This window comes from Micropterus dolomieu, linkage group LG02 (genome assembly GCF_021292245.1).
Source record: "Micropterus dolomieu isolate WLL.071019.BEF.003 ecotype Adirondacks linkage group LG02, ASM2129224v1, whole genome shotgun sequence".
NCBI classification, from domain to species: Eukaryota; Metazoa; Chordata; class Actinopteri; order Centrarchiformes; family Centrarchidae; genus Micropterus; species Micropterus dolomieu.
In genome coordinates, this window is record NC_060151.1 from 6203303 (window position 1) to 6225006 (window position 21704).

The 21704-nt window shown below is 40.6% G+C and overlaps 2 protein-coding genes across 2 annotated transcripts in view; both read left to right on the forward strand.

Annotated features, from left to right (window-relative positions):
- The first annotated feature begins 1298 nt into the window (after positions 1–1298).
- nat15 (N-acetyltransferase 15 (GCN5-related, putative)) lies at positions 1299–9104 on the forward strand. Its single transcript, XM_046042098.1, has 7 exons — positions 1299–1506; positions 3154–3269; positions 4256–4385; positions 5184–5280; positions 6538–6772; positions 6997–7162; positions 7268–9104. Exons 2-6 carry the CDS (start codon positions 3160–3162, stop codon positions 7151–7153), a joined length of 729 nt encoding a protein of 242 aa, XP_045898054.1. The 5' UTR covers positions 1299–1506; positions 3154–3159; the 3' UTR covers positions 7154–7162; positions 7268–9104.
- Positions 9105–11409: 2305 nt separating this feature from the next.
- Positions 11410–21704, forward strand: part of carhsp1 (calcium regulated heat stable protein 1) — a 33112-nt gene continuing 22817 nt past the window's right edge. The window contains exon 1 of the mRNA XM_046043596.1: positions 11410–11565. The gene's annotated coding sequence lies outside the window, so the exon portion shown is untranslated. The remainder of the gene's footprint in view (positions 11566–21704) is intronic.

Below are 21704 nucleotides of genomic sequence, written 5' to 3' on the forward strand. Positions count from 1 at the left end.
ACATCCAATCTCCAAAAATATAATAGAAATTCATTCATTCATTCAAACTTAAATTATGTAGAAATGCTAACATTTTCTACAAAATGTTGTGATTGCAGGTAGAAATACCTTTTAAAATGAGTGTGCAGATGATGAATACCTGCTGTATTTGCAGTAGCAGTGAGATGGTAACAGATGGCATGAATATGTGATAAAGAGAGTTGATTTAAGATCATGTGTTTTGCTGCCTTGATCCACATTCACCTGGTTTTCATGTAAAAATGTAATATCTTTCAATAAAAACACAACTAAACCACTGCTGTCATGAAGTAAATAAAACTATAGCCTGGCCATAAAATATGTGTTGTAGGAGCATGTAGACACATTTTAACTATAAAGATCATCAATTTAGCAGTTGCAGATTTTTTAAACATCATATGAGATGTGAAACTGCAGATGTACAGATGCTGAAAATAATTCCATGAAAATAAAATATTATGAAACGTGTTCATGAGATTGGTCTCAAACAAATAATGAAAATTTAAAGTGGAGAAGAGGCAGACACAAGGACCAGTGAGCACAGAGAGGGGCACATTTATAATTATCCAGTTACAAGCAAAAGGTAAAGATTAGTAAAAGTCAGAAAAAAAAATATATATATATATATATTCAGTTTGTGTAGCAGAAATGTGGTGTTGTTTTTTTGTGCTTAATTAAACCGCGAATCCTAATTGCTGACCCCTTGGGGAACCACTGCTTTGCAACAAAAATTTAAAACTGAAAACATATATTTCCAGAGTCGTTTTAGTATGTTGAATTCCTTGAAACCTTGGAAATGGTAATTTGACAAAAGAAAAACAAAATTCAACGTCCACATGTACAGATTTCAACTGCAATTGGTGGTCTCTAGTGGATAGAGTGACAATTGAGCAAGTGCATTTACGCTGAGCATCGGCTTTTCAGTGAAGTTGGAGACACCCTGTGTCCAGGTAAGCTTCTGAAGTAAACAAATATTTGTATATCCATAGATTCTGTATTTTTTTTAATGATACAGAAAGAGACTGAATTTGAAATGAGGTAAGAAATGTTTTTTATTATTACTATTGTTGTTGTTGTTTATTTTTTATTGTTATTATGCATTATTGAGACCTCAGAAATTGAGTGAGTGGCAGGGAACCAGGAGAAGTGAGTGAACGCTTTGTAATCCACTCTTCAGCCCAGTAGGTGGCGATAAAGCGCTCACATGTTTGACACCAGCCTGACTGACCACTGGAAGAAAACGCTTTAGAGTGACGTCATTCGTGTAGCAGCCACAAACAGGAAGAAAACATCCAGCTGTAATCGAGGCAGGGAGAGCTCTGGCTAGCTTAGCACCCTGTGTAGCGTTGGCACAGTAATGAAACGGTCTTGCGAGTCGGTAATAAACTGGTGTTTTGTCATGCTGTGTCCGGAGTAGTGACTGTATCGATTGATACCCAAGGAATATCATTCTCCTCGACTTTCCTCCCGCCCGAGTGTTGAAACGAGGTACGTTAGCTTAGCAGCCGTACGTTAGCTAGCGGCAGCTAAGGTTAGCAGAATTAGCAGGTAGCTGTTGTACTTGTAAGAGCCTACTTTACCAGGTCACAGGTCTGTTGTCTTGTGACTGTGTGAGTATTATTTTAACATTGTAACAGTACGCTGGAATTGTGGTTAGACCTGCAGATGGAGAAGCAGTGTTGTTGTTGGTGGTGTAAACAATAGCAGTAACAACAGCAACCACTGAGAAGTCAAGCAGACGTCTATGATAACTGCAGTGTTTATATAAAAATAGCTCGAAACAAAATGAAGCTTGTTGTGGATTTTCAGCTCGTTGGCAAGACCGACATGTGTTCAACACCATAAGTGAAATGTCATGCCATTAAATGTCTTTAATCACCACCATGTTTCCAGATGCTACGTGCCCACTGTTACACAGAGCTGTGATGATTAGTCCGTGACAGAAATTCATTTTATTTCATTTAAATTTTTCAAGCAAAAATATCAAACAGCCAAAATTGAAAAAGGTTGTTTATTATAGTGAATATTTAGTGACATTCAATGTTCTCTAGGTCAAACTATTGGACAAAATAGGCGGAAGATTAATTGATAATGAAAATAATTGTTAATTGCAGCCTAAATATTATGTTGGTTCAAAATAGAGTTAATCAGTGCAGATTAAGGCTTGTCAGGACAGCAGTCCAAAACTCAAACATATTCGGTTTACCATCGTAGAAGCACCATGATAACCAGCCAATAGTTGTATTTGAGGGGCTAGAACTAGTGATGTTTTGGTGTGGCTTACAAAACGATTAATCCATTATTAAAGTAGTCACAGAATAATTTTCTGTTAATAGACTAATCGTTTCAGCATTTAAATTTCGTTTGGTTTTATTATTTGTCGTTAATAATATCACAGCTTTCAATTGGAAATATGGTTCTGCCAGGTTTGATCTTTTTTTTATTTATTTTTTAGCTTTTTAAGTTGTGTTAAATTCAATTTCATGTTCTAAAACAAAGCTCTCGCAAGATGTCTGTGAAGGTTCTCAGTCATCGAGGTCATGGTTATCCAACGAAGGATCCAGTTGCCCTTGACCTCAACCTTCGTTGGAAAGCTCTCACAAGTTTTAAATGTCTGACTCTTTCAAAAAAAAAAAAATACCTTGGCTCTGTTTGCATTTTTAGTCAGGTGGACCGACATATACACACAAACATCCAAACCACCTAACATTATTGCTGTGCTGCCACTCCGTAATGGATGGCTCTTCTATGTCATGCTCTCAAGATGATGAACCCCATTTTGATCTGTTCAAAGCGTTGTTCCTGGAGTTTGTTATCAGGTTTGACTTCTGATTCTTTAGACTCCCAATGCTGGTTGTTAAATTGGTTTTAAATTAAATTCCTGGTGCTGCTACAAAGCCCTCACTGTCGTCAAAGTGTTGTTCTCAAATGGGTATATACTGTACATAAATAGTAAATAAAAGTTTTGTCTACATTTGATTCTGTTTGGGTGTGAACTGAAGTTAGGACTTACTGTTTTACGGTCTGTCACTGTTTTTAAAAACTGAAGCGCAATCTCTTAATTGTTTGTATAGATCGGCATTTCTGACACGGTGACTTAACAAAGCTGTCTGTGCTCTCTGTTGATCTCTGCAGGTGTGAATGAGTGACGTGGTGCCTCCCACAGCTCTCAGTGAAGTCCAACTCCGCTTCCTCTGCCACGATGACATAGAGAATGTCAAGCTGCTCTGCGGTGATTGGTTCCCAATCGAGTAAGAATCATATTCAGTGTGTCACTGATGATGGCACATTTATCTTTTTTCTGATTTGCATTGATGAGTGCTTTTTTTCACTGCGCTCCCATTAGCTGACTATGGAATACATATTGATTACACTATGGTACATTTACAGTCTTTTAAGAGAAGAGTGTCCTCTTGAAATGTAAATGTGTGACATCTTGGTAGGTCACGGGGGATTTGATTAGAGGAATTAATGAAGCAAGTTTTTATTATTATGTTATACACACAGCCTGCACGGGTTTACAAGACACACCACAAATTCATATAAGCCAGATCCCAAGTGCTGCGTGGACATTTTCAAACAATAGTACAACAAAATCCTTTCCGTCAAACTTGTTTTAAAACTTACTTTAATTTAGTTAACACTGTAGTTTTAACAACATTAAAGTAAGCTTCAAAAAAGAATCACAAATGATTCTTCTAGCTGTACATCATATCAGCCTCTTTGATGACTAAGCAGAGCTCTTTAGCCCACTGAGGACTGTGTGATTTACTCCACAAAAACACTATTTCTTCTGTCCTCTGACATTTTATCAGACTATTATAGAGTTGAATTCTATATTTCTATTGCACTGACCCTGATGACCATGAATCATTGAACCCCCTGAAGTCTGTAATTTTGAATTCCAAAAACTCCCATATACTGTATATCCCCAGGTCTGTGCAGGGGAGGCAGATGCAGCTCAAGGGTATAGAGTAATTTAAATCTTAGTAACCCAACTGAACACACTCAAACCCTCCTCAAGAGAAAAAACTAATATTCATTAATGTTTTCTAAAAAGCCCGACCAAAACCACGCCTTTCTTTTGAAATTCATTATTTGTGTTTTGCTCTGGTGCACTGCGAATGTTTTTTGGCTTGTGCAGAAAGGAATCCCGTTCTTTTGCTAACTTTTTCAGGACTGGGTAACAGATTCCCTTAACATGCCCATGCATGAATGCACACCTTTCTGACTGCAGGTACCCAGACTCATGGTATCAGGACATCACCTCCAACAAGAAGTTCTTCTCCCTCGCTGCCACCTTCAGAGGAGGCATCGTGGGAATGATTGTGGCCGAGATCAAAGGCCGGACCAAAGTGCACAAAGAGGTATGATGTTCTGCCCTGTCACTCACAAACAACACAAGGCCTTTACCAAGTGTATTCTTTGAAGTATGGTGTCACTGAGAGTGTTGTTAGGTCAGCTTACTCTCACTCTGTTGCCATTTGGAATCTGTGCTTAGTCTGCTTATTAGATGCCAGATGCCCTTGACTGAGTTTGTCATTACACAAGAGTAAGAAAAAAGGGATAACATACACAACAACGATGAACATTAAATGAGTCTTTTCTTTCATTCTCTCCACAAATGTCTTGTTTAAATAAATTTGGACCACAAGTCCTGCTTCCTTGTGTTTTGAATGTGGGTATATGTAAATGTCTAATAACATTTCCAAAGTCTAAAGCTTATGACTTATACTATGCAGCAGGCATATGATATATGAAGTGATGGTAGATGGTAGAAAACATTATGGGATGCTTGGCAGGTTGAATTGAATGCATTCCACTGGACTGGTATCAGAAATCTGCTCCTCTCACTGTAGGCCATAGTTATAGTTATACCCTGTTCACTCAGTCAATGGAGCACCTGCAGTCAAATGTTTTTCATTTGCATTTTGGAATCTGACTTCCCAGTGGGTAATTTGCCTGGGTGACAATGAAGACTTTGCAAAGGGAAGGTCCCAGAGAGAGCTTACACAGCATGTTAAGAGTGACAACATATTACCGTCTCATTTTTCAATTCAAAAGTGAAACACGTTTAGCTTTTATTCCAAAATATCTATTTTATGTTCATAAAGAATGGTGCTGTTTTCTCTCTGTCTTCATCTGTGTGTTCCTGTGTGTGTTAGGATGGAGACATCCTGGCCTCTAGTTTCCCTGTGGACACACAGGTAGCATACATCCTCAGCCTGGGAGTGGTCAAAGAGTTCAGGAAACATGGCATAGGTACTGTTCCCCTTTCCTTCTAGCTCTCACACTCACACAAACCTGGCTTTGCATTGATTTCCCATCCATTCCCTTGACGCTAGGGCTGCACGATTTGGAGAAAAGGTCATATAGTGATTATTTTGGACAATATTGCAATAGTAACAAATGGCATCATGGGTCTACTTGCTTGATTATCAAGGAAAATGCACGAAATACTGAACTGAAGTGGATTTCACAACTTGAACATCCAAAGCAAAAGAAGCTATACAAAAACTCAAAAAATGGTACAATGCTGTTTTTAAAATAACTTTATATTTTACAAATTTAAATTAAAACAATTAATATTTTTGCAAACTTGCTTTGCACAACAGTACAACATAATGAGTAACACTCATTTGTAATTGTGGTTTGTTTGGCATACATGCTGACTTTCATTTATCTCTTTACTAATTACAGCTTTCACTTTCATGCATTCATCATACTGTTCTCTGTGTTGTCTAAGGTTCTGATACATATTTGTGGTGTTACCACGTGATGTGGCTACTTTTACTTTGCACGTTTTGCACAGTACCTCTTTCTGCTCTATGTCGCTAAGCCTGAATCTGAAATATCACCATATAACAGATGTTTCGACCACCAGTCCAACACCGTCAGCCTGCTCGTTATCTTCCATTTTCCAAGTGGCATCCTGTGTGCACCTCCCTGCATGCTTTGCACCCTTCGGACTACACGCGCTACTGCCTAAACAGAGACTGATTGGTCATGTCTTTTGTGGGTGTGGATAATGAGCAGACTGCAGTGCACACAGAGACTAGAGTGTCACACACACAACTCAGCCTTTTGTTTAATGAAATCACCCTTTTGCTGTTATGTAATCACACAGAGTGACATTGCAATTGTGATTAGATTAATCATGCAGCCCTACATGGCACTTGCCCATACCTCAACCATTGCAGTTTGGCCTGCTGATGTGGACCGCCTGTTAACACAGTTGCAGCAGAGGTTATTAGGTTATTAGAGGTTAACTAAGCATCAAAAGATATTATGAGGGTGTTTGTGCGAAATACGCACACAACACCAACCTTTTATGTAAGTGTAACAGATACATATGTAATTAATGTTGTCACTGTTTAACAAGGAGGGCAGCGTTTGCATGAATTCCTGTAAACTCGATTGAATCACTGCATTCAGTGTAGTTTGGTGCAGAGCTGTAGACTTTAAACTAAGACTCTCTCCCTCTCATTGGCTGAGCCCTCTCTCCTTTCGACCACTCAGGCTCCCTACTGCTGGACAGTTTGAAGGAGCACATCTCAACGACAGCCCAGGACCATTGTAAGGCAATCTACCTACACGTTCTCACTACCAACAACACTGCCATCCACTTCTATGAGAACAGGGACTTCAGGCAGCACCACTACCTGCCCTACTACTACTCCATACGAGGCGTCCTCAAAGACGGATTCACATATGTGCTCTACATCAATGGGGGTCATCCACCCTGGACGATATTATATCCTTTTGTAGGAGCAGGAAAAGAAGACAGCTACTTTTGTTTAGTGGACAGTTTGTATTTATATTTCAATCTTACACCAGAGCTTTATTTGCTCCAATGAGTAGAACCTACAGCACATTGATCAGAGTAGATGTTTGTGCTGACTTCAGATCTTTGTATTTTCAGGGAATCGCACACGCATATGCAGATAAACCAAACCTTTCCTTAACTTCATCTCCCACTGACTATATCCAGCACATTGGTTCAACCTTGGCCAGCCTGAGCCCCTGCTCCATCCCTCAGAGACTGTACAGACAGGCCCAGTCCCTGCTGCGCTCTCTGCTGCCCTGGTCCAACATCGCCTCCAAGACCGGCATACAGTACAGCAGAACAATGTGACCCAACATGGTGGGTGGTGACAGGAGCATACTTTTGTAACCCATAATGACTTTTTCTGTCAATCTGTGGATGTCTGATTTTGTCTTCTCTTCTATTTGTTTTGTTTTTTTTCAGGAGCGCACCTTCCATTTCTCATCAGTCTTCCCCTGTACACACCAAGATGTACAAGCACACTCACACTCTCGTGCAGCTTTCCACACCCTGTGTAAAACACAGGACTCAGGTTCAGCCTGCGTTTGACCGTTCATATACTACAATAATAGTCCCGATTCAGTACTCGTTTTGGCACTGTTCACACAACATCTGGGTTTGCAGCTGTAGTTCTGTGCCCACTGCGAAACAGGGTTGTTGCATATAGCAACGTCACTAAAAGTGCAATGTTGGTTTTTACACTGACGGCCGGTTTGATCTGGTAAAATCATGGGATCTCTTTTAATTATTCTGATACTATACTATCCCATATATATACTACACTATCCCATAGTTACTATAGTAACCTGTGTTTATCCAGTCATACCACAGGTGAGCAGTGTCAGACCCACTTTCAGCCCTTGCAGTGGAGCAGACGGCAAACACAGGTCGTAGTTTGGGTGTGAAAGGGGTGTAACACGCACACTGAGGACCCTACAGGGACTAAAGGTTCAACCCTGCCTGTCCTTCCCTTCATCCTGTCCACCATGTCACAGAGACTATGTATACTGTTTGTATATTATATATACTAAGCTAATATATAAATTCCTCTCAATATGTATGTCTATTCCATGCTGTTAGTAGGCCTAGTTGGAAGAAAGCCCATCTTGTCCCCTTTTTGACTATAGACTGAATCCAGAGTCAATTCCAGTTTGTAAAATAGAGACTAAGTTACATATAATTGGACTGTGAATCTAGCTACGTTAATAGGCTAGTAGGGTAGAATAAAGTTAATTATACACAGGAAACTTTGAGACACAATGTAGATGGGTGATATTTTTAGTAGCAACTGGAATTCTACAAAAGGATTCTTCCCTTTTGGAAGTTCATGATATGGGCTTATTAGCTGTGTGCAGTAATTGTACTGGAAACTAATGATATCAGTACAGAAACATACAGCCTGAACATTATTATAGTGTGTTACTCAGTACTTACTGTAACACAACGTTTACAGACACCTCACATATTATGCAGTGCTGTTTTAAAGTCTTACATAAAAATACCATCATAACTCAAAGCAAAATGGCCTTTCTACATTGTTTCCAAATGTTGCCTATTTTTAATCATCAAGGGTAAAGGAGAGTTGCTCGTGTTCTTATGTTAGAGGTTTTAAATGGCTTCAGCCCTGTCTGTCTGCGCTATGGCTGTAAAATTGCTGCTAATGTAGAGAAATGTCTATATGTTTGTCCAGATTTTAAATTATGGCCCAGATTAGATTTTTATGCCTGCCTGCAGACGAGATGAGAAAAAGGAAGTAACGTTTCCAAACGCACACGTCATACACCGTGTGTGCCTGCAGGCATGCGGGTGTGTGTGTCTGCGTGTGTGTTTATGCACACAGGGTCTGAAATGAGCACCTATCAAGTGCCAAATGTTGGTCAGATCTGCCTGTGGAAGACGAATGAGTAAAGTTCACCCAACAGGTTGACTGGTAACTTTGTCAGTAAGTAAGATAGTTTATCAATTCTATTGCATTCTGTTGATCCAGTGTATCAGTCAGTGAGCAAATCTTGACATAGCACTGAAAATTGTTGTTGCAGTCATTGTTAAAAGGTGAACGTTTCTCAATTTTCCAGCTCTGGCCAGGTAACTCTCAGTAAATTTCAGATATTGTGTATGCAATAAATTTGTTTCACTTTATTGATTGTAAAGACTGAGTCAGTGTGACTATCCCAGATGTATGACTATTTTACATTGTTATAATGTTTTCTTTGTGATTGTCATATTGCATTGTCATAAACCTGAGCCTTGTTTTCATTCACAATGTGCCATGGTTTCAACTGTTTGTCTTAAAGGGGCACTCTAGTGATTTTAATATTGCACTTCCATACATTTGGTGGGACATGAAAGAGACAAGTTAAAAATGGAATGGGCAAAAGCAAGGCAGCTGAGACATCCTGATGGATTGCTCCTTTAAATACATTGTAAAAAGGCTTCCATAGTGTCCTTAACACTTAAAACATCTGGTGCCACACAGGCGTAATATCAGCATTAGCATCCTGCCAAAACAATGCATCTCCAGAACCAAAGCACTTGTGGGGAACAGAAGAATTTTCTCATTAAGCCTCATTAATTTTTAACTATGACTGCATATAAAGTGGCTTTGCTTGGTCCAGAAGCATTAAGGCTTTTCTGCACATGATATGGTTTCAATCATGGATAAAAAAAAAAAAAGAAGCAGCTTATTGTTTTATAATTCAACAACAGGTTCCTGTGTACTCCCTGAGTGTGTCTTGTTCTCCACCTTGTATATTTTAGTGCTGTTTAGCTGATGCTCTCGTCAGTGGCAAGATGAGGAGTGTGTTTGTGGCTTCAGGATATATTCAGAAGGACTTGTTGATGCTCAAACATTTGAGCGTCTTGCAATGTCATAGATTTTTAACTAACTAACACATTGCCAACCAAGGTCCAACTGTATCGATTTCAATTAGCCTGCGTGCCATGGTGGCGCTCACAAGAAGGTGATCAGATATTCTACACATTGTATGCTCTCAGCCTGTGACATTTACTACCACATGTCTGGGAAAATAAATCCGCAGTAAGACCTCTAACTACATAAGGCACTCGGACTCTTTTGCTACAGACTTGTTACATTTTGGACATATTGGCAAAGAATGAAGGCACATTCTAGTGAAGGGGATATTGATGTCGGTACCAAATTTCATGGCAATCCATCCAATAGTTGCTTTTTGTTTTATCAAAACCACATATGTGAACCTCATGTTGGCACAAGAAGGAAAGTCAAGGGATCGGCAAAGGCTGTAGGAATTTTCGTCTGGAAACCGTTAATATTTGGATAACATTTAATTTCATGGCAATCCATCCAGTAGTTGTTGGGATATTTCAGTTTGCACCAAAGTGGTGGGCCGACCGTCCAACAGACTGACATTGCCATCTCTAGAGCCAAGGCTCTAGCATGGCTAAATGTGGGCACAGATCATCTCTTTGAAGCTCTCTTAATTTTCACATGTTTCTTGGAATTAACCTAATGTGATCCTGTGATCTGTGGCAGTGTTGCTCCGAATGAATAAGTCACTTCTCTTTAATGTCACTTTTCCTGAGGTATGGTTTTGTTTGTTTTGCCTAACCTCTGTACATCTAAAGGGCAGATGGGAGGCGGTCACCCTTTCTTTAATCTGGACAAACTGTACTCCCACTGCCTCAGTCCTAAGGCAACGCTAGTTTGTATGCTCTGCGCTTTTTGTTTTTCTCTCATGGGTCATACAAAAGAGATCAGTAGTTGGTGGAGGTGATTTAAAGAGACTTGTAATTAAAAAAAGATTAAAAAAGAAATTCATACTCAATAAAGCTGCAGTATTGGAGGTGGGCAGTTTGTTTCATCAGCATCACATTAAACACAGTAATTTATAGAATACAGTATGTAACCAGCACACACAAAAATGAGTAGACAGAAATCTAGTTCCCTCTAAAGCTTCCATAAAAATGCAGTTATGTCTCCCTCTACTGAAAATGAGGAGGTGCTTCATGTGAATGATTTAATTTTCCAGTTCAACCAGTTTCTTTCCCAGGATATTACTCATAGCCCATTCAGATCTTTGTATTTTCAGGCAATCACACAGACATATGTAAACATTTTCCATGACTTCGTGTCCCACTGATATACCCTACTAATTGTCTAATGGTGGGACATTTCCAGGAACAATCATTGTACGGGTTGGTAAACAGTCAACTTGAGAAACTGGTCACATTATTTAGCGCCTAACAGATGTTTATCTCGTTGCATTTTTCATGTAGAACAGACCGTACTCTTTATAATATATACAGAGCCCCAACAATCCTCACCAAGTGCATGACTTGTATTGCTAAAATTTCATAATGTTTTCTTGTTCCTGGCATAACTGGGGTTTCATAAAAATAATTTCCAAAACCAATCCAGCTGCCAGCATAAGCTTTGCGGGTTGTGGTTTATATTTACGGTACACTGCGTGTTTTTACGGGTCGCACTGCAGCGTCCGTTACGGTAAAGAGCTCACAGGTGTCGTCACTGTTGAAACAATCGCGCCCACTCAGAGAGAGAGAGAGAGAGAGAGAGAGAGAGAGCGCGCAAGTGTTTACGCTGCTCTCTTTACACACCAAACCGTTTCCCTGTCACGTCCTCTGCAGCAGAGAACTCCTCTCAAAGTTGAGTTTTTTTTTATCTTGTTGGAAGCGTCTTCTTCGGCTCGAGAACATCTTTCAGTCGTGAAGTTGGTGGAAACAAGGTGAGTGATGCACTCAAACAGTCACTAACTGAGAAAGTCTTTATTCCGTGAACAGTTAGCTAAAGTTGCTTTTCCATCGAAAGCTATTTAGCTGTTAAGTTTTAGGGTAAGTTACATTAAGGAAATAATTTGATAGCGTTACTGTTTTGAGGTAAGCGTGGAAAACCAGTTTGCTGTCGAGGCTGTCACTTTCTTTCTCTTTCCAACTGGCTTTCAAGTCCACAGATTTCCACACGCTTCCTTTCCATTACTGATTGTGTTTTCCTGGCGCGGTCATTTCCTTGGGAGGAGGGGGCAAACAAACAAGCAAGCAAGGGGACACGAGCCAGCAACATAGAAAGAGGCTGTGTGTGTATTCTGTGTCATCTAATTACCTCTTCACACAAATCAGAGCCGATGCTGTGTGTGTGTGTGTGTGTGTGTGTGTGTGTGTGTGTGTGTGTGTGTGTGTGTGTGTGTGTGTTCATTCATTCAGAAAGCTGAAAAGGTTTTTCCTCTCAACACAACCCTCTTATTCTGAGTTAATTAAGTGCTGGAAGATGAGCTTCTGTTGGCGCTTAAGAGCTGCAGGATGTTGCCAGCATTTATGGGCAGCTCATTACAGGATGTGTGCGCGTTGATCTCACAGGAGAGCAGAGGTGGAGGGAAAGCCTTTGTTTTTTTTAGCCCTGGTTCAGGCCTGTTTTTGGTTGAAACTAAAAAACCATCACCCGACGTGGTGGGCAAGGGATGTGTGTGAGTTTGGTTGTTTGTGTGTGTCTGCTTTGGGGGGGAAAAAAGCCCAGATTTCTAATGAAGAGTTGTGACTGGTTATTTGACTCAGTTTTAGCCAGGATGTGGTGCCCCATACCTCCTTTAGATCTGCGTACAGATTAACAATACACAGAGTCACTTCTGTTCTACAGCCACCCAGGTTGAACTAGGTTGTTATCAAACATGTAAATTACTCCATGTTTTAGCTTGTTCAGGCGCTGACAATACCCTGTCACATCAAGTGAAGAGGATTCTATATAATCTAGGTGAAATTTCCATTTCAGGCATTCAGTGGATATTTTATTCCGCTGTGTCCGCAAACCAACAGGATTATTTTTCTGTGCTGTAGCCTATTCTTCTTCTTCACATGAACGCAGACAATGTGACGTTGCGTTCAAACATTTCCAACTCAGCTTAAATGGAGTTTGGTAACAATGTTTTCTTTTTTAATTCTTTAAAATAACAGCCATAAACATTGTGTTTAATGGCACTTAAAATGAACAGCAAAAGCTTCTTTGCCAATTTCTCCTAGAATTTGAAAATCCTACCATGGAGAAAATCCAGGTCGGATGTCAAACAAACTGCGACTGTGGAATGTCACTGCCAATTAGACTTCATAGGGAGACAGCGAAATGTTTGCCCAAAAATGCAATTGTTCTCTTTTTTGGGGGGGGGGCTTTTTGTGGCTGTGAGGAGCTCCCGATTTTAAAGAAGAATGTTCATCAACAGCCAACTCACAAGTAAAGTGTGTTAGTCTGCATACTAAATGTTTCGAGTGTACTTTATGTCGTCACTTTTCTTGTGTGAACACACAAACCTGCTTACTATTAGTGTGCAGTGTGGAATTAGGACAAAGCTGCAGTGTTGCAGAAAGAGGACAACGTGGGAATTTAGAATGAAAACAGCCGTGCGTTAAAGAAAAGTTGAGCCTGGTTCATCTTCTTTGCTGCAGTCCCCTGCATTATTTTTCTGTCAGCAAGACAGCAGGATAACAACTTCTAAAATGTTTGTTTTCTGAATGGAGTTTGGATCGATCAGGGCTATGCTATGCTAACTGACAGCTGGAATAAAGTTACATACACATGTTTTCTGAACTCACCAGGTAGTTCAACCTCTTCACTTTCTTTTCTCCCAGCAATGTCCAGTTTTGTCAGTTTTTTTTAATATAAATATGAAGTCGTGCCAAACGACGCTAACAACACTTGAACCAGATGTGCGCGGAATCTAGCTGCTGAGAAGCTCGAGTGAAGATGAATCAACGTTGTAATCCCAAAAACTAAAGTAAAAAGCTAATTTAATAAAAGCATTTTACTCCGAGCTCCTCCCTCGAGCAAACGGCGTAGTTGTCAGAGCAGAATCCAGTCCGACCACAGGTGTTTTTGTCCAAAAGCTGGAGCGCTGCTCCCTGCTCCTCTAGCCCAAGTTTAGCAGCTCTCAGCCGGCCTGCATATTTTCAATGGCCCGCTCTGCCCAGCCCTCTCCACAACGCTCTGAAACCGTCGGTGACATACGGACAGTGTCAACATTGATAGGCTTTCGCAAGTCAGCGTCATGCAAATTTCTTCGCTTCGCCTTTCGCGGCCCCGGTACCGCACCCTTCAGGTCGCCCGACAGGAAATCGCGGCTCTTCCCTTTTGCTCTGAAAGCACCAGGGGCCATAATATGTGCTGCAGTTTGTCTATAGGGAATGTGAAGTAGACGTCACGCCGTGTTGACTGTTTTGTTCACGCCACCATGTTGTCACTGTGCCTTCTTTTTATGCACACAGTGTACGACTAAAGGCCCATTTATACTCCTGCGTAGGGTCTACGTGCGTACCTACGCCATAGAGTACGTGCGTACCCATGCATTTATACTTGTGAGTAGGTGTGTCCGTCATTCTGCAATTACACCCCCAAACGCCAGTCGGCAGTAGCGCTACATCGTCCACTGTGTGGACTTTTGCCCGCCGTAAATGGGGGTAAAATTGTAAACGTGCGGTTGGTGTAGCCTTTTCAAATGTTACCAACCGAATGGATCGCATTCTGATAGCGAAACGAGTCATTTCGCTCGGGTTGCGATGGTCAAATATATTAATTCAGTGTTGCAGCCGCCATTTTGCTAGTAAATGTTACTTCAAAGCTCGGGGTACTTCCGGTCGGCTCGGAGGCATTACCCAGCCGACCAATCACAGAGCTTACGGTCCACGTCGACTCGACGTGTAGTTACATTTTTGAGGAGGTGCACGTCAGGCGACGGCGTAGCCTCTGCGTAGCCCCGTAGCCTACGCTGTCACCTACGCCGTCGATTTGACGGAGAAGTGTAAATTGACCTTAACCTGTAAAATCATGTCTTCATTAATTTCGACTCCAGATAACCAAATCCTAAATGTATCTGCCAGCTAAAAGTAAAAGAACCCAGCTTAATAGCTAAGATTATAGCTAATCTTTTCTTATTAATAATGCGACTGATCAAACCGAATGCCTATGACTCAAAAAATACAACACAGCTGAATGTTTTTGAAAGTTTAGCATTTTTTAATGTTTTAATAATTGGGCCAAAAAAAGGAGTGCCATCTTACCTTTTGTGAGTATGCTCTCTAAACGAGGTAGTTGACAATGTCCGGGTGTTTGAGTGAAAGTAGTGCGTCTGGGTCTCTAATCCAGTCTCTCGCTGCCAAGTCATATGGATCTATATTGTTTATGGTAATTTGTTAGATTTAAATAACTTTTTGGCCAAACAAATTTTATTTTTAAAATTTTTTATTGATACATATCCCTGAGATTATTATTATTTTACAAAGATAGTCTTTTGGACATTATACAGTGTAATTATCAATGTGTCAGTGGTCTCTGGTGGACAAACTATAATGGTGGTTTCTAAATGACATCAAACCTAACTTTGCATTTCTTCTCTGAAATTTCTTGCTACGTGTCAGCCGAGATATACACTGATATCAATATAAGCGGGCATCAGCCTGGCCAATTTATCGGCCTAACTGTATTTGTTTTTCCCATAAAAGTTGTATTTTAAGGGTTGTAGCTTAAGTGCTGTATGTTCTCATTCCAAATAAAGAGCCTCACAGTCGACTGCTCAGACGTTTTCAGACATATTGGTACAGTTTGAGTGGCATTGTCTTCTTCTCACTAACTGAACTGAAAGAGCAGCTGGATTTGAATACAATCTTAAAACACTATTATACGATTCGGTATGTCATTTGGTGTGGCGCTGGTATTTCATCTTGACAAGTTAAAAGGTGTGTTACGTATTTTCTGATATGTTTTGCACTACACGATATTACATCCATCTTACATGACACAGCAAATTAGCTGAGGTCTTTGCGTCATTACAAGGCCAAAGGCACACAATCTGCAAAGCACCATCCTTTATTTGTCTACTCTATCATAATTGCTTGTTTTCATAATGTCCACTGTGCTGTTGTGCCACTATAAAGGCTCACAATGGTTTTTATGGCAGCCGTGAAGTCGGGAGATGGAGCTCATTGTGAAGCCCTTACATGTTGTTGTGCAACATGATCTGCTGTAATAGTCCCCTGTGAGCGCTGGCTGTAGGCGATGATATTGGGTGAGGCGTAGAGAGGGAGGGGTGGATGGGAGATAGTCGATTTGATAACGCAGAAGAAGAGTGAGGACGCCTCTCCTGTCCCCGCTGTGTCTTCGTCATCCCCCGAGTCAGAGTACTGATTTGAGCCGCTGTAAACCATCTCGGCACTCTATTCCCTGTTGTCAAACTGTCCTCCGTGGGTCCGGAGGCTGTTTTTAGCCTGTTGCCAGCACATCCTGCTCTTGTGCTGGTGCCCGTTCTTATTGGACGTTAGTTGCACAGCTTACTGGCTAATGGCAGCAATTATGACCTGATACATCATATGCTGCCCCCTATTGTTTTGGGATAGGGATTTGACGGGTGTAGAGAAGTCTCAATTCTTACACATTGTGCCTTTTTTTTTTTTTTTTAAACTTTTCTGAACCTGGCTTCAGAGATGTGTGCCCATTCAGCCACAAGAGTGTTACAGTGAGGTCAGCCGCTGACTCGCTGTCAGAGTTCCTGTTCATCTCAAAGGTGTTGAGGTCAGGGCTGTGTTTCTTTATGGACCTGGCTTTGTGCGTAGGGGGCACTGTCGTTTTTTATTTTGCTTATGTGAGGATGGCAATATTGTCATCAAATTCTCTGCAATAAAATGTTGCAGTGTATCCCACATATAGACTGTACTTGGGTTGGACGCCCAGGTATATTAACGGCTGCCCAAGAATGCCCAAGAGGGAGATGTTATCTGGTAATACGTTACAAGACATCGACACGGTGGGTATTTTAAAGCACAGACCAGGTAAATTGACTGGTAGCAGTGAACACACCAGTACAGATGTCATTCGGTACCATGTTGGTTTTGATTCTTTCAAAAGGCTATGTCTGTAACAAACCCTCTTTGCATGCGGCGCACCTGCTGCTGTGAAAACAGAAAAATCCGAAAGACGAGTCTATAAAATATACTGCTGATGGTGAAGGTCAGTAGAGCAGACATAAAGGTGTGATTCAGGTAGTGAGTAAACACTAAAATAAGGTGGAAAATGAAGTAGAATTAAAAGGTCGACATAAGAAACAACCTGCTACCTAAATGTTTATGGGCAAAGGGCAAATTCCGCTCACTGAAATGGCTTAAGGAGGCGTTTCTGTGCTTAATTTCACACCTGTCAAGGTTATACTTTGGGAAATGTGTGTGAATGGGCATCACCAAACAAGGTCTGACTTTGCATATAAAAAAAATAACTGCTTTGCTATGAAAATATTCTTCAGCAGCTACTTTGTGCATTTGTGGCCCTCAGCTTTCCATGTGGGTATGTAACATTAGCCTGCAGAGAGCGGAGTGGGCTCACAGAGATGTTGTTGAAGCCCACAAAATGACAAATTAACAACATGTTAACAACGTGTAGATTAAACGCTTCGCTGCTGAAACACTTCAGTATGAGTTGACGATGGCTGACAGATGTCGATGGTTGAGCAGGCATCATGATTGTAAAACCCCGGCCCCCGGCAAAAAAAATATAACTTTTTCATATAATACCGCCATGTGAAAGCAGGTTTTAATCACCATTAACATTATTTATTATACATTTTAAATAGGCTCCATCTCCATCAGCAGTACGTTTTTATAAAGTCGCCTAATAGACACAGAACTCGTCTTTTTCCGTATTTTTCCACCCGCGATCCGTTATCACGACAGCAGGTGAGCCGCTTGTTAGTGACTCATCCGATCAAGCAACCGAAACCAACATCTGCACTTGTGCTTGTAAAATTTCCACTGCAAGTTTTTAACCAAGCGCAGTCTGTGGGAGTCAACACATGCACATAAGACAACCGCTATACCCTCCCGCACGCACACGTGCGCGCCGCAGATGCCATCGTCCATCGCGATGTTTCAATGTATACACCGTCCGATGGAAATTTCGTACACAACGCCTAACTAGTTGACGCCGGACAAAACCGCGCCATGATCCCATGTTTTACTCCAGTTTCGTTTGTTTTTTAGGGCTGTAAATAATGAGTCAATTAATCGAATGTTTATTTTTTTGATTAGTCAATTAATCTAATGACTAATTTTGTGTATTCTAAAGGGGGAAAAAGTTGCCTATTACTTGATTAACATACCAATTTGTCCAAAATAATTATAAAAAAACATGTCTAATCAATAAATGAATATTTTATTCAATCATCTTGATGAAGCACATCAGAATAATGACAATAGTAGCATATCTTAAAATGAATCCAGTTTCCACGTCACTGATGTGTTGTGATAATAACAATAACAGACATTAATTAGGCTACTTAAGTTTAGATGTTTCTGACATGGATTTAATTCAATATTGAGTAATGCAGTATGATATATGTGTTTGTATTGTATATGTATTTCTGCATCAGTGTTGGGAAAAGAAAACAATTGAAACGATTCACAGACTGCGCAGACAGTCACAGATCGTCTGTAATGTTCGATTCAGCTGTTTTCTCGCTCACACGTGGCCATTAAATAAACAGAAAATATGAAACGGCCGAACGTTAGATGACACACTGTTACGTTACGAGTGCTCCAGGATACTTTCACTTCACGTGTTCATGCTGCTTCATGTATTCATGGACAGCAGTTGCAGTGAAGCTATTTTCAATTCACAGAGCTCACGGAGCAGCACATTGCTGAGTGTCTGTCTACTCCCAAACTTTAGACGGCCTTAGGCAAGGTCTTGTAGCTGGAGCTTGTCCAGGGGAACCCCTGCTAACACCGGATGCAGTGACGCCTCGACGCATGTAATGTGAGTCGACGTATTTACGTAATCGATAAATAAAATCGGCCCACCAGGAGTTAAGAAATTGTCACCTCTGGTTGAAACTGAAATTTAGAATTTTTGGAGAGGTAGATAGACAGATAACTTACAGATAAACCTACATGAACTGTCTTCCATCAAAGCATCCATGAGTATATGGAAAAAACTTAAATTAAAAAATGCTCTACAGACTGTAACCATTCTCTGCCATCCGCCATCAAAATTGGTCCCCCAGGAGTTGAACAGTTTCCTGTTTAAACGGCCATTTTGAGTTTTGTCCGAAATGGATTCACCATCCCCAATAACCCCCAAAACCACTCCTCGAAGATTGTCCAAATTGTCCAAGCACTTTCTGAAATATCTATGTATATATGTGACTATGCTATTTTATGCTAATTGCCCAACATGTGCAAGTTAGCATCTGGCAGTTTCACAATGCTGGAGGTCCATACTACACATTTCTAACATAAAACTCTGGGGTACTCAACATTAACTATAACAGCTGACTTGAACAACATAAGGTCCGGTACTGCTGACCTGCCACGCAGTCACGCATTCACATCAAAGAGGGTGCCATCAGTAACGCAGTAATACAGCATTACTTGGATTAGTAACTGTAATAATATTACTGTTTTGGAAAAATAATCTGTTACACTGTTAGTTACTGGGAAAGGTAATATGATTACAGTAACATGTTACTGCCACCAAAGATATACTCTTAACCAACTTCAAATGTAAATGCTCCGTACTTGTATAGCGCCTTTCGACCACTCAAAGCGCTTTTACACTACATCTGCATTCACCAGTCACACACACATTCATACACTGAGCCTAAGTGCTCAAACGGAAACTAACATTCACACTCATTCATACGCTGGCGGAACAGCCGCCAGGGGCAATATCTTGCCCAAGGACACTTCGACACGCAACCAGGGGGAGCCAGGGATTGAACCGCCGACCTTCCAATTAACGGCCAACCCGCTCTACCTCCTGAGCTACAGCCGCCCCCACTTCAGAGATCTCTGGTTTATTTTTACGGCTGAATAAGTTTAAATAATAACTTTACTCTTACACTGGGACCATGTAACAGTTTCCAACAATAAGTTACATCATAAGCTGTAAAACGCATACCAATTCTTTTTTTTTTTTTTTTTTCTTTTAACCTGTCCTGCCCAGCAGCCTGGTATAGAGTATGATGAGCTGGATACCATATTGTGCCAGACAGATTTTACTTTAACGAGAATATTAATATACTCCTTTTGTCTGTTTAATTATTTATTTAATTATGTATTGATTTGTCACCGGGCTGGACAGGGGGGCAGACACGGGGATGGGGGGGCACAAACAGACAGCACAGAGAAAGGACAAGACCTGCAAGAGAAGGGGGATGGAAGGTGGGGACAACAGGAAATAGCAGAGGGAAACAAACAAACAAATTAAAAATAATAATAGTAAAAGACAACCAGCCAAACAGCAGCAATAAACAGCTGACATAGTAAGACAACTAAGAGAAAAATGAAAACAAGAAACAGTCACACACAATTATTAAGCAACACAACACAGCCACGAGAGCTGGAATAATAACAATTAATGACGACCGCGAAAGTCAGTGGAGAGAAACACCAGCAGCAAGTCCCAGCCTGGCAGCAAACACGCCGCATAGACCACCGTGCACCCGCCAATAAAAGTCCGCCCAGGCCACCGTGCACCCGCCAATAAAAGTCCGCCCAGGCCACCGTGCAACGCCAGCCAAACCAGCAACGAGGCAAAATCAACTAGCTCAGCTGCTTGTGCGAATGTGGTTTTAACACTTGCCGGTGTTGGGGCACCATGGGAAGTGGTCTTCTAGTCCGCAGTATGAATTCCCCGCAGAGTTTCACAACCCAGACAGTTTCAAACATTCAGAGGAACACACTCATGACATATTTTTTGTGTTCCCTGTCAGTTTGCAACACATTTTATACTGATTGCAAGGTTATGGTGGTAAATGTTGAAGCAACTGGGTCAAAGTGCTGATATCCAAATCTATGCTGCCAGTGGAAAGAAAATTTACAAAAAACCTGCCAGTGGAAATAAAAGTGCGTTGCAAAGTCCTATTTGTCAAAATCCTTGTCGTCCATTTATACATTTCTCAATGTGGATGATAAGCGCTCATACTGTTTTCTGTATTGTTTGAGGAGCAGATGCTGCTTGAATAACTGGTTGTGTGTTTGGTCCTTTTACTTCCTTAGCCCATGACTCCCATCAGCACAGTGAGGATGTAACAGGTCACCCTGTCCCAGGCTTGACGTGAGGCCATTAGGGAAAAGATGATGATTTCATAACCCATCACCGCTGTAAGAAAATGTAAATGGGAGGGATTTTTGGCCATTGTGAATTAAAAGGTTAAAATGAGGTTATCACAAAACATTTTTTATTACAGATGCAACTAACGATTATTTTCATTATCTGCCAATACAATTCTTGTTTAATTGATTCATTCTTTTGTCTATAAAATGTCACAAAGTAATGAAAATGGCCATTATAATTTTCCAGAGTCCAAAATTGCTAGTTTTTTAAAAAACTTTATAGTAGTTAGTAGTTAGGTTTTTAACTGTTGTTAAAATAAATACTAACGATATTCTGTTTTATGATATAAACAAATGACCAGCTGAGAAAGTGTAGCATTTTTGCTTGAAAAATGACTGAAACAATTAATGGAAGAGTTAATATCATTAAAAAGAGGATGTGATGAAAGCTGATAAACACATTTTAATTCAACAGTGAAATTGCTGAAGCTGTGGCACTCAACACTGAATGCCTAATTTACACTAGAAAGATTTTTATTTTAACAGCTGTGGTGTTCAGATTTCGTCTGCCCAGTGGTCAACATCTAAAAACTAAGAGGCAACATTGCTCTAGGAATGTGGGATAGATTTTGAATGTGCAGAAAGTTATTAAAGTCCAACAGTTTATAACTGAATTAAAATGAATTAATTTACAAGGTGAAAAGGCGCCACAGTCCCATTTAAATAAGTTGCTTCCCCAAACAAAAGAGGAGGAAAGACTAAATCTTGCATGTGTGCTGACTCAGCG

Excerpts from the sequence above, each read along its gene's own strand:
- nat15 (XM_046042098.1), top strand. The coding sequence starts at position 3,160 with ATGAGTGACGTGGTGCCTCCCACAGCTCTCAGTGAAGTCCAACTCCGC. Across the intron at positions 5,281-6,537 it reads GTTCAGGAAACATGGCATAG|GCTCCCTACTGCTGGACAGT; the intron begins GTACTGTTCCCC and ends TCGACCACTCAG. Across the intron at positions 6,773-6,996 it reads CATCCACCCTGGACGATATT|TGACTATATCCAGCACATTG; the intron begins ATATCCTTTTGT and ends TTCATCTCCCAC.